General features: G+C 42.8%; 1 protein-coding gene across 8 annotated transcripts in view; it reads right to left on the bottom strand.

Annotated features, from left to right (window-relative positions):
* The window catches only part of FAM124A (family with sequence similarity 124 member A), a 96,632-nt gene that overhangs the window by 62,625 nt on the left and 21,047 nt on the right, over window positions 1-12,960 (bottom strand). For 4 of the 8 annotated variants that reach the window (XM_029602808.1, XM_029602806.1, XM_029602809.1 and 1 more), the window contains one exon: window positions 274-335. The exons of 1 other annotated variant lie outside the window; for it this stretch is intronic. In XM_029602808.1, the coding sequence (XP_029458668.1) occupies window positions 274-335 (62 nt within the window). The remainder of the gene's footprint in view (window positions 1-273; window positions 336-12,960) is intronic. 3 more of the 8 variants (XM_029602810.1, XM_029602811.1, XM_029602807.1) reach the window with 1 other exon arrangement.

Consider the following 12,960-nt stretch of genomic DNA (forward strand, 5'->3'; position numbering starts at 1 on the left):
GGGTTTTCAGGATATCCCTAATGAATATGCATGAGAAATGTTTGCATACATAGAAGACAGTACTTGCAATTACATCTCATGCATATTCATTAGAGATATGCTGAAAACCTGAGTGGCTGGGAGGGCCCCCAAGGGCTGGTTTGAGCACACTCCGGCTTTCGTGGTGGGTCAGAAGCTGTTTGTGAAATAAATATTAGTCTGTCAAACACTGTTGCATTCACTCATTTACTGAAAGGCAACAATGAAAATGAATGTAGGAAATTTCTAATTTACCTTCAAAGTTATAGTCAAAGTGGTACTCACTGCTAGTGGACGACATGCGGCTGTAGTCTGACCTGTAACACAAAGACTTATGGTTAGAAAGAACACTCAAAGACATCATTTTGAAAATGGCAGCCGCATCACAGCATAAGGGGTGCTCTGTCTTCAAACAGTAGACCACCAATTTAATTGTAAGTGCTTCAGGATGCCCGAAGGGCCTGAGGGGGTGGGGACTTGAATTTTTGGACAGACGGGAGGGGTTTGGAAATGGGGGCAGGGCTTACTTAAGGACTCTTTTTCATTTTAACTTTGGGCTGCCTCAAGGGGTGGCTGGGGAGAGGATCTGTACAGAACCTCACTGATTTTACTACTTAGGGGGGGGCGGGAGAAGGGACTCTCTCAGTAAATATCTTGGCCCCTTTAAAACATTGTGGCCCTGGGATCTGGAGCTGCCCTTATGCAATGTTTTTTGAGCTCAGCTAAGCCGCAATATTTTTACCACCAAGGAAAATACTACAACATTTACTAAACTGAAGCACACAATACTGCATTTTAGTCTTAACAGCTAATGTATTCTTATCCTGTGTAGTTTTAGCTGTTACTATTTTATGAATTATTGTATTTCTTATAATATTATAATCCTGTAAACCGGTGTGATGGTTTGTCTGATACATCGGTATATAAACAACAATAAACTAAACTAAGTATTTTTCCCTATGGGGAAAATACCACAGCATAGTGACTAGACCCCTTAGACTGTAAACCCTCTATGGACGAAAATACCTAAGGCATCTGAATGTAACTTAGCTTGAGCTACCAATGAAAAGATAAGCTAAATCTAAAGAATAAATAAAATAAATATTCAAAGCCTTTTTAATGAGGTGGACCAGTCTGCAAATAACCTCACCAATATCTTAAAGAGTAAACTCTTGGGGGAAGGGACTTTCATGCCTTCCTAGGCTTGGCCATTTTGTACAGTATTGCTAACTAGTCTATTGTTTTTATATGCTACAATTAGTGTTTCCACTTTGTTAATTCTCAGATGGAAAATACATGCAAAGGCTGCCTGCCCTGTACTGTGGTGTTTCTAAAATGCCACTTTAAAGCTAATACTACAGGGCTGTAGTCTACAGGATGTCAAGACACATGCACATATTTATTAAAATGCATTGAATCTGAGTAATGAAACCGTGAACTCAATCAAACTCTAACACAAAAAGTAACCCTAATGAATATGATTTACAATTAGAATAGGAATATGTGCCCAAGTACACAGTTTATTGTTTTTGTTGCAGTCTCGACAGTCAGAATGTTTGGGGGCCTCACTGTTTTACCCACAATGCTCTGGAGCCCTCTGACCCTGATTTTCCGGAATGATCCCAGAAGACCCAGCTGTCTGCCTGCTCAATCAATTTGATTCCAGCAGTGCACAAGTTGTCCATCTTCTCTCTCCTTTCCACTTTCCATTTGTGATGTCTCCACTAACGACAATTTTGTTAAATTTTAAAGCCAAATTTAACATCATTTTCAAATTTAAAACATATCCTGATTATCTTCAAAAGGTTTTAAGTGCCTCCAATCGTGCTTTAGCAACCAGAGGAACTGTGGTCTCCCCTAATTTCTTCAAAACGGGAAGTATGTGTTCCAGTTTGATGCTGAATGAAGAATGACAGTTGGCAATGTCTCCCAGGAGTGCTAGCTTTTCCTTGAGATTATGCAGCAGTGCTAATAATTAACCTTTGCCAAAAGGGCTAGGACTCAAAGAACCATGTCCCTAACTGGTAATACATCACACAAGCTGTACATAGTTTCATTTAGCACACAACACTGCTCCTGCACCGTCTAAGACAGCAACAATAGCCATTGCAAAAAGGAGGCGAAAAAAAATTAGTTTGAAAATACTTGGACATTTAGGATAAGCACTGTCCAGGGCCCACCGTACACCCTGGGAGATTCCAGAGCACCTCCTGCCTTCGCGTGCAGTGGGTGGGGGTTGTAGTCTCCTTACAGCTCCCTCCCCTTCTTGTCTCATTACCTCCTTAAAATACAACAGAACATTTCACTGGGGTATTAAACACTCCTAGGATGTAGGCTTAAGGGAAATGTAAAGCATGTGGACAAACAGAAGTATTTAAGCAGCTAACTACAGCCTAAGTTTAATGCAAAGGAGAAAAAAAATAAAGTTAAAAGCAGTAAGACTTATAAGATTAAAGAAACCTTAAAGACAAAAGTTCTCGGTAAGTAACAGACAATGAGCCACATGCACCAATAGCTTTCCCAAAGATAAAAATGCACAGTACATCCAGCCAGTTTGCTGATCAGTTAAGGGTTTGGATGTTTCCAAGTGGTCACTTGGTTTGCCCAGCTTGGTCCATTGAAGCTCAAAAGATGGGATTCGCCCTTTAGTATTTTGCCCACTAATCTGTGCTCTTTCAAAAGAAGAAAGCAAAGGTGCGCTACCTTCCTTCTAAGCCCTTTTGGGACTGGTGAACTTTGACATTGACTTCTAGCTCCTGAACACATTGCCATGTGCAAGAACAGTATCTGGATAGCGCTGTGCTCGTGCTAAAATGATATTTTAGGAGTAACATTGCTAAAAATTACAATTTTCTTTAATTATACATAGTTTTTAAAATAAGAGACAAGACCAGAAATGCCTAGCCCCTGACTGTGCTCTGCTGTTCATGAACCACTGCCCAGTGGTCTGCCAAGTGTCATTTGTATCAACTGGAAGAAAATAAGATTGGCTCTCTTTGATCATATGACCATGGGTCAAAGCTAACTGGGGGTAGCGGTCATTTTTGGTTCGGCTACATGAACAAGGCTTCAGGGCTGAAGAAGTCACTTGTGCTAACCTCTGACAACTTATGCTAAACAAGATAGACAACTACGCAATGTGCATTTAATCCTACTCCCTGTTTCCTGTCTTTTAACCAGTTTGTAATCCATGAAAGAACATCGCCTCCTATCCCATGGCTTTTTAGTTTTCGTAGAAGCCTCTCATGAGGGACTTTGTCAAACGCCTTCTGAAAATCCAAATACACTACATCTACCGGTTCCCCTTTATCCACATGTTTATTAACCCCTTCAAAAAAATGAAGCAGATTTGTTAGGCAAGACTTCCCTTGGGTAAATCAATGTTGACTGGGTTCCATTAAATCATGTCTTTCTATATGAAAGTATTCTCAAGATTTTGATCTTGAGAATACTTTCCACTATTTTTCCAGTCACTGAAGTTAGGCTCACTGGTCTATAGTTACCTGGATCGCTCCTGGAGCCTTTAAATATTGGGGTTACATTGGCTACCCTCCAGTCTTCAGGTACAATGGATGATTTTAATGATAGGTTACAAATTTTAACTAATAGATCAGAAATTTCATTTTTTAGTTCTTTCAGTACCCTAGGATGCATACTATCCGGTCCAGGTGATTTGCTACCCTTTAGTTTGTCAATCTGGCCTATTACATCTTCCAGGTTCACAGTGATTTCGTTCAGTTCGTCTGACTCATCACCCCTGAAAACCATCTCCGGAACTGGTATCTCCCCAACATCCTCATTAGTAAACACGGAGGCAAAGAATTCATTTAGTTTTTCTGCAATGGCCTTATCTTCCCTAAGAGCCCCTTTAATCCCTCTGTCATCTAATGGTCCAACCGACTCCCTCACAGGTTTCTTGCTTTGGACATATTTTAAAAAGTTTTTATTATGAGTTTTTGCCTCTATGTCCAACTTCATTTCAAATTCTCTCTTCGCCTGTCTTAAATGTTTTACACTTACCTTGACAATGCTTATGTTTTATCCTATTTTCTCCAGATGGATCCTTCTTCCAATTATTGAAGGATTTTTTTTGGCTAAAATAGCCTCTTTCACCTCACCTTTTAACCATGACGGTAATCGTTTTGCCTTCCTTCTACCTTTCTTAATGCGCGGAATACATATGGACTGCGCCTCTAGGATTGTATTTTTAAACAATGTCCAAGCCTGTTGAACACTTAACCTTTGCAGCTGCACCTTTCAGTTTTTTTTCTAACTATTTTCCTCATTTTATCAAAGTTTCCCCTTTTTAAAATTTAGTGTTAGAGCTGCAGATTTACTTATTGTCCCCCTTCCAGTTATTAGTTTAAATTTGATCATGTTATGATCACTGTTGCCAAGTGGCCCCACCACAGTTACCTCTCTCACCAAATCTTGCGTTCCACTAAGAATTAAATCTAAAATAGCTCCCTCTCTTGTTGGTTCCTGAACCAATCATTTATTACATCCAGGAACTTTATGTCTCTAGCAAGTCCTGATGTTACATTTACCCAGTCAATATTGGGGTAATTGAAATCTCCCATTATTATTGCACTGCCAAATTGGTTTGCTTCCCTGATTTCTCTTAGCATTTCATCATCTGTCTGACCATTTTGTCCAGGTGGACGGTAGTATACTCCTATCACTATACTCTTACCCAACACACATGGGATTTCTACCCATATAGATTCTACTGAGCATTTAGTCTCTTGTATGATCTTTATCCTGTTGGACTCTATACCCTCCCGGACATAAAGTGCCACACCCCCACCAAGTTGATCCTCCCTATCATTGCGATATAATGTGTACCCTGATATAGCACTGTCCCATTGGTTATCCTCTTTCCACCAAGTCTCTGTGATTCCAATTATGTCAATCTCATCATTTGCTGCTATACACTCTAACTCTCCCATCTTACTTCTTAGACTTCTGGCATTGGCATACAGACATTTCAAAGTGTGTTTTTTGCTTGTTTTAACAATCTGCTTGTCTGTTTGGGATAATTCGGAAATCATTAGCTTTGGTGATTTTTTTACATATAGGCATATGAACTATGTTTGCTTTTGATGGAACCTCTCTGTTGGGATGCCCTAACTCTCCTGTTTCATTAGTATCCTTCAAGGATACATTTCTCCAAACCATGCATGTGACACTCAATGCAAAAGACTGGAAAGCCCCCCTCTTGCTGCTGGACTGCTGCCTTCATCTTAGTATTATTGAGTTCCTAGTTATGTTTAGGATACTAAGGGAGTTGGAATGAGAGTACTTTAAATTTACAGGTGAATTTAGTAATTAATCAGCTAGTGTCCTACAAGGGGATAATTAAACTTTCAATAAGGGCTGGTACAATATTATGTTTTAGATAAGACCCTGATTGATTTTTAATGAGAAAGTGTCTTGTGCCTAAAAATCAGGGGTTGAGTGGGTGGGAAAGACAGACACTAGAATTAACTATCTCTGGCTTGCTTATTACTTCAGACACACACAAACTCTAAAGAATATATCCCTTAATTTCACCGTTCAAACTTTTATAAGCCCGAAGATTTCTGAAAACTATATTTACCAATCCTCTTAAACCACGGTTAAATTAATCTTCACTCAGTCCTCCTCTACTGTAAACCTTGCGGGGCCTCTGGAAGCTGGGGTGTGGAAGTCAATCCCTGGATCGCTTGCGGTGACCTCTGGACTCCTCTCCCGGGGGATACTGGGAGCAGTTTGCAGATGAGCCTTCCGGCAGAATCTTTTAATAAGGTCTTGGCAGTTCTCTAGAAGCACTGCCTTGGGAAATCTGCGAAAGCGTAGATTTCTTTGGCACGTCCTATTCTCTAAGTCAGCGATTTTTGTCACAAGTTGATAATTTTCTGTTCGAAGCAATTAACAGGCTATTTTGTTGGTATTAGTTAGCTCTGTTTGGCAGTTGAGTCGCGCATCCATTTCATCGATGCGAAGCCCCATGGACATAAGCTACTCCCGCACTTCCTCAACATGTGCCAGTAATTCCTGCCTATATGATTTAGTGTCCGTCCGGAGACTGGCGAACCAGTCCCAGAACTCAGTGCAAATAGGGCGATCGGTATCTGGTATGCTCGGTGGTTCGGGGCACGGCATGTGAGATGCTGAACTTTGGGAATGCGAGGGGGTGCCATCTTGGGCCTCCAACTCACTGGCTAGGTCTTCTGTAGTGCGTCTGCCGCCTTAGTAAACGAAAAGCGCTGGAAATCTAAATTTTTCTCTCGCCGCCATATATGATGCTTAGCTTCTTTCTCGAAATATCAGGGAGGCTTTACGCGGCTTAAAGGGCTCAGATGCTGTCTGATTTACCAGGAGGCGATGGGAGCTCAGGAATTAAGCTGCCATCTCAGCTCGTGACGTCACTTCCCCCCCTAAGTGCCCCTTTAACTCCTCAAATATCTAACGCAGGCTTTCTGCTTCGGATATATTTTAAAAACATTTTATCGTTAGTTTTTGCCTCTATAGCCAACTTCTTTTTAAATTCTCTCTTAGCCTGTCTTATCAATCTCTTACATTTAACTTGCCAATGATTATGCTTAATCCTATTTTTTTTTCTGATGGATCTTTCTTCCAATTTTTGAATGAAGATCTTTTGGCTAAAATTGCCTCCTTCACCTCACTTTTTAGCCATGCTGGCAATTGCTTGACCTTCTTTCCACCTTTCTTAATGCGAGGAATACATATGGACTGTGTTTCTAGGGTGGTATTTTTTTTAGAATGTCCAAGCCTGTTGCACACTTTATACCTTTGTAGCTGCACCTTTCAATTCTTTTTAACTATTTTTCTCATGTTATCAAAGTTTACCTTTTGAAAGTTTAGTGCTACAGCTGTGGATTTACTTACCGTCCCCCTTCCAGTCATTAATTCAAATTTGATCATATTATGATCACTGCGCTCCACTGAGATTTAGATCTAAAATTGCTCCATCTCTTCTGAACCAATTTCTCCATAAAACTGTCATTTATTCCATCCAGGAACTTTATCTCTCTAGCATGTACTGATGTTTCACTTACCCAGTCAATATTGGGGTAATTGAAATCTCCCATTATTACTGTACTACCAATATGGTTAGCTTCCCTAATTTCTCTTAGCATTTCACTGTCTGTCTCACCATCTTTGTTGGATTCGTGGACCCTTGAGCCGATCGGAACCGAGAGGTGAACTGCTGCAAGGTAGCAGCAGAGGCCCCGACCGGGAGGCGGCAAGGACGGAGATGTGGCTGGACCGAAGAAGACCCTGGGACGCCCTTTGCGACCAAGGGCTAGGCAAGGAAGAAGGGAACGGATGGAGCTGACACAGTGGTGAGGAAGTCTTCGCCCTGGAAGCCGAACCTCCCCCGAGAGGAGCTCGTAGGAGTCCGGCCGCTGGGACTTAGGAGATTCACCCTGGAAGCCGGAGTCCCCCCAGGAGGAGCCCGTAGGGACCCGGCCGCTGGGACTTAGGAGCGCCCGCGGGGGCGGAGTCAGACGGGATCCAAGGTCGAGTGCCAGAGGGTCATTGCTCACCAGTCCGGAGTCAAGTGCCAGAGAGTCGCCGCTTGCCAGTCCAGAGTCGAGTGCCTGAGAGTCGTCGCTTGCCAGTCCAAAGTCAGAAGCCAGGGGATCACCGTGAGCCAAACCGGGGTCAGAAGCCAGGGAATCGTCGTAAGCCAGTCCAGAGTCAAGAGCCAGGGAATACCGTCAGCCAATCCGGGATCAGGAATCAGGAAGACCAGGAAAACACAGGATGCTGCAACTGGAGACAGGAAACCTGGGAACCTCGTTGCAAGGCGAGGAGCAGATCTCGTTGCAGGGTTTAAATACCCTGAGGGCGTCTGACGTCATCCTGGGGCTGTGCTGCATTTTCCCACGCTGGCCCCTTTAAGAGCCGGGGCCTGCCGCGCACGCGTCTAGGGGGCGGAGTTAGCCGCAGCAGGACGCCGGCTGCTCCGACGCAGCGAAAACGTGGTAGCAGGGGAAGCTGCAGGCCCGGGCAAGGTGGACAGGCGCCGGGCCTGCGGCGGCTGAGGTCCCCGGAGGCCCGGGGAACGCGGGCCCGACCCGGAAACGCGACGAGGTAGGTGACGATTCCGGGGGCGGCCCGGAATCGCAACAATCTTGGCCAGGTGGATGGTACTATACTATCACTATATTCTTCTGCAACATGCAAGGGATTTCTACCCATAAAGATTTGATTGTACATTTAATCTCATGCAGGATCTTTATCCTGTTGGACTCCATGCCATCCTGATCATAAAGCGGCACCCCGCCACCAAGATGCTCCTCTCTGTCATTGCGATATAATTTGTATCCTGGTACAGCTCTATCCCATTTGTTATCCTCTTTCCACCAGGTCTCTGAGATGCCAATTAAGTCTATGTCATCAATCACTGTTATACCTTCTAATTCTCCCATCTTACTTCTTAGACTTCTGGCATTAGCATTCAGACATTTCAAAATGTATTTTTTTGCTTGTATTAACATTCTACTTTTCAGTTGACAAGGATAAACTGAAATCTTTTAGCTCAGTTGAGTTTTTAATTATAGGCACTTAGACTATTTTTCTTATTATTTGAACCTCTGTTGTATCCTTCAAAGATACCTCCCTCCGAAACATACACTGCTGAGCGACTGTTGGTTTTCCCCTTAGAGCAACTTTTAAACTAAATCAATCTCCTTTTTAAAGGTTAGCACCAACAGCCTGGTTCCACCCTGATTAAGGTGGAATCCATCCCTTCGGAAGAGACCCCCCTTTCCCCAAAAGGTTCCCCATTTCCTTACAAAACTGAATCCCTCTTCCTTGCACCATCGTCTCATCCAAGCATGGAGACTCCGGAGCTCTGCCTGCCTCTGGGGACCTGCGCATGGAACAGGGAGCATTTCAGAGAACGCTACCCTGGAAGTTCTGGATTTCAGCTTTCTACCTAAGAGCCAAATTTGGTTTCCAGAACCTCCCTCCCACATTTTCCTATGTTGTTGGTGCCCACATGTACTACGACAGTCTGCTCCTCCCCAGCATGATCTAAAATCCTGTCTAGGTGAGTGTGAGGTCCGCCACCTTTGCACTAGGTAGGCATGTTACCAGGCGATCCTCTTGCCCACCAGCAACCCAGCTGTTAACATTCCTAATATTCGAATCACTAACTATGATTGTCGACCTAACCCTTCCCTCCTGGGCAGTAGCCCTGGGAGACACATCCTCAGTGTGAGAGAACAATGCACCACCTGGAGAACAGGGCCTTGCTACAGGATCATTTCCTGCTGCACCAGGTTGATGCTCTCTGATCATGAGATCTTCCTCCTCCAAGGCAGCACCAAGGCTGCCAGAGTGGAGTTGGGACTTGGCTACTGTGTCCCTGAAGGTCTCATCTCTATACCTCTCTGTCTGCCTCATCTCCTCCAGGTATGCCACTCTAGCCTCCAGAGATCGGACTCGTTCTCTGAGAGACAGGAGCACCTTGCATTGGATGCACACGTACAATTTCTCACCGGCAGGTAAAAAAAAAAAATCACACATGTGACACTCAATGCAGAAGACTGGGAGGCCCTTCTCTTGCTGCTGGACTGCTGCCTTCATCTTAAATTTGTTCAGTTCCTAGTTAAGTTTTGGGTTGCTCTGGAAGTAGGACTGCATATAATTAGAATCCTTTAAATGTATTGGTGTGTTCACTATATATCTGGTAGTGGCCTACAAGGGAATGATTAAACTCTTGAAAAGATGTGGGAAATTCCTGAATTTAAGTTAAAAGGCTGATTATTAATTTTAGTGTGTGTGAAAGTGTCACCTGCCTATAAATTAAAGGATGAGCTAGGTGTGGGTGGGAGGGTTGGGAAATAGAAACACACAAACTTCTGTTTTTTGCCTGCCTGACTACCTATTTATTACAAAACATACAAAACTCCTGGTTTTTGCCTGCCCTCTGACTAGCTATTAAATACAGACACACAAACACTCTAAATAATATACCCTAATAGTTTTACTTCTCCCCAATACTTTTAAGTTTTAAAAATGTCCCCAAGCAGTACTCAGCCACCAGCAAGCTGATTCTCTCCTCTTAGTGCTTCCACTGGATGCACTAAGATATGCTCCTCCCAAACCAATTTGGATTTAGAACAAATCGTTCAACTGAAACATTACTCCTCTCACTAATGGACTCTGTTTTGCGAGGGTTTGATGGTGATGATTCTTATTTTCTAGTGCTAATCGACCTAACAGCTGCCTTGACATTGTGGACCACACCCTGCTGTGCCGACAGCTGAGCAACATTGGGATCGATGGCTGTGTTCTCAGATGGGTCCCCTCTTTTCTATCTAAATAGAACAATCCAAGACAAATTGGGCAACTACATTTCTGATGCTTCCCATATTGATACAAGTGTCCCTCAAGGCTCAGCCCTCTCAGCCACACTTTTCAATATCTATATGATCCCACTATGTAAATTATGGTGGAATTAGGAATTACCTTCTTCTTATATGCTGATGACATACAAAAGATACTATCTGAAGCATGAAGAGAATGAAAGAATTGATACAACAGTAACTACAATTGAAATTCATTATATTATTCTATTTTATCTGTCTTTACTCCTTGTCCATGTCTTAAACCTCAAGTCAAATATAAAGGAACAAGTCGACTGATGGATGTCAATGCCTATTTATGAAACTAAATCTGTTACCCGTTAGAACGTGCTGAAGTATAACTATGAATGTTACTTTTGTAAACTGTTGTGATCTTTATATGGAATGACAGTATTTAAAATGTCTAAATTAATAAAGTTACCAAGGAGCAGTGTCATTCAGAAGTGACAAGGTGGTTCATACCCCAAAGAGTGGGTCAATAGCAACAGGAAGTACTATAAAGGGTTACTTCACAAGTCACGGAGAGTAAGTCAGGAGTCAAAGGGAGCTCTTGGAGTTAAGAGTATGAGGAGTTGTAGAGGCTGGATAGAAACACTAAAGGGACTGCGATCTGCCTCTGGGCTCCAGGGTGATTATAGAAGGAATTTTCTTTCCGGCAAGTGGTGAAGTGGTTGACAGGGAGATCCACTTTGGTCAAAGAGGATGGATTCCTGACAAGCCAACCAGTGAGTGAGTAATTTGTATTTATTTTATTAATTTTCAACTCAAATAAGCAAGAACAAATCTTACATCTGTAAACAGAATGATTGTGATACTATCATCTCATATTATTAGTCATATGAAATTTACCAATAACTAATCAAACATAATATCTACTACTTAATACATCATTCTATTGAAAGGAAAAAAAACCAACATTAGAGGCCAGTAATCTGGGGAGATCAAAGGAAACAAATACCTAAGTTAGCTTAACATAGACGGTAGATTATACTTTATTAGATCATGTCTGGGATCTCTCTTGCCCTAGAGGAGTAGTTATTGCACTCAGAGTTTAAAAAGGATTTCAACTGCTTAGGGAAGAAAAAGATGTAACAACCATTCTGACCCTGAATCATGCACTTACAGGGATACCTGAGTGTGAAGGAATATCCCAAATTAATCACTTGAACCCTCAAAGACAAAAAAATCTCGCCTTCTGACTTGCGTTGCCCTAGCAAAGTCAGGAAATACTCATCAGTTTGCTCGTAGAAATTTGAAGAAATATTTTTAAAATATCTCTTCATCGTTTCATTGAGCTCTTGTTCCATTATAAAGGAAACAAGTAAGGTGGATCTCTCTATCACCACCTCAGACGAATTCTCAAGAAATTGAATTAGATTTAAAATACCATCTACTTGACCAGCCTGTGGAGGTCTATCTTTGCTAGGGTTAGCTAAGAAGAAAGCTGAATTAATAGCTGGTGTTTTATCTACATCAAAGCCTAGATTTTCGTGGAAATATTTTTCAAAGTAGTATATATTCCTTCCCCCAGAATTCTGGGGAAATTAACAAAAAACACAAGTTCAAATGCCTGGTGTGGTTTTCTAAATACTCCAGTCTCCGCGAACAGATTCCAAGGTCTTTAACCAGCTTAACATTGCACACTTGGGTTTGTGCCAAAGCCTGTTGTGTATTAGTCATATGACTTTTTAATTCTTGAACTTGAACTTCAAGGACAGCATTTTGGGAATTTACTTTGCAATTTAATTTCTCAATTTCGCTCTGGCAAGCCTTCATTGAGCCTCCGAAGCTGACAATGAGATCCCAGATAGCTTCTAAAGTTATTATAGCTGGTTTGGAGGGGGGTTGGTAACACTCACCCCCTACTGCGCCAACTTGTGCCTCTCTCAACCGTCCCAGCGACTCTGTTGCTGCCCTTCCTTCTAGCTCCTCTGGCTCTTCAACTGGGGAAGAAGAAATAGGTAGTGGCAAACTTTGAGGCAAAAATGAAATCTCCAGCAGGTCTAGAGAAGCTTGGAAGCCCGGCAGCGATCCTCCACTCTGTCCCCCCCGTTGCAGGCATTCTAATGATGACATCATCCTGACCTGCTGACCCGAGGTGAGGTGCACTGGAAGCTGGAGCCGGCGGGAAGCGCTGATCTGGGGGACTCAGCGTGGTTTCCCCAGGCGACTGCGGTGCTCCCTCACTGCCAGCCAAAGCGGGGAGAGAAACCCCCTGTACCACCATCCTGGCAGTAAATGAAGAAATTAGTCGCTGACCCAAGGGCAAGGGTTCATCGGGGTGGGGGGACTCGAACCTTGCCTTTCCTTTTCGAAGGCATATTTCGAGGTAAAATATGAGCTAGTCGGGAGAAAAGCGTTCCGTGCTGCCGCTCATGCCGCCATCTTGGCCTCTTCATAGAAGTCTCAGTGAGTAATCTTTGTGCATGAGAAGGATTCTTTAAAGTTATTGAGGGGATCTGAAGACTAAGGGCCTTGCTGAGAGTAATAAGAGAGTCCACTGTGAATCTGAAAAAGCCTTATGCAGCATAAGGAACTGTATCTGCAAATGTTAGAT

This window comes from Rhinatrema bivittatum, chromosome 5 (assembly GCF_901001135.1).
Source record: "Rhinatrema bivittatum chromosome 5, aRhiBiv1.1, whole genome shotgun sequence".
NCBI classification, from domain to species: domain Eukaryota; kingdom Metazoa; phylum Chordata; class Amphibia; order Gymnophiona; family Rhinatrematidae; genus Rhinatrema; species Rhinatrema bivittatum.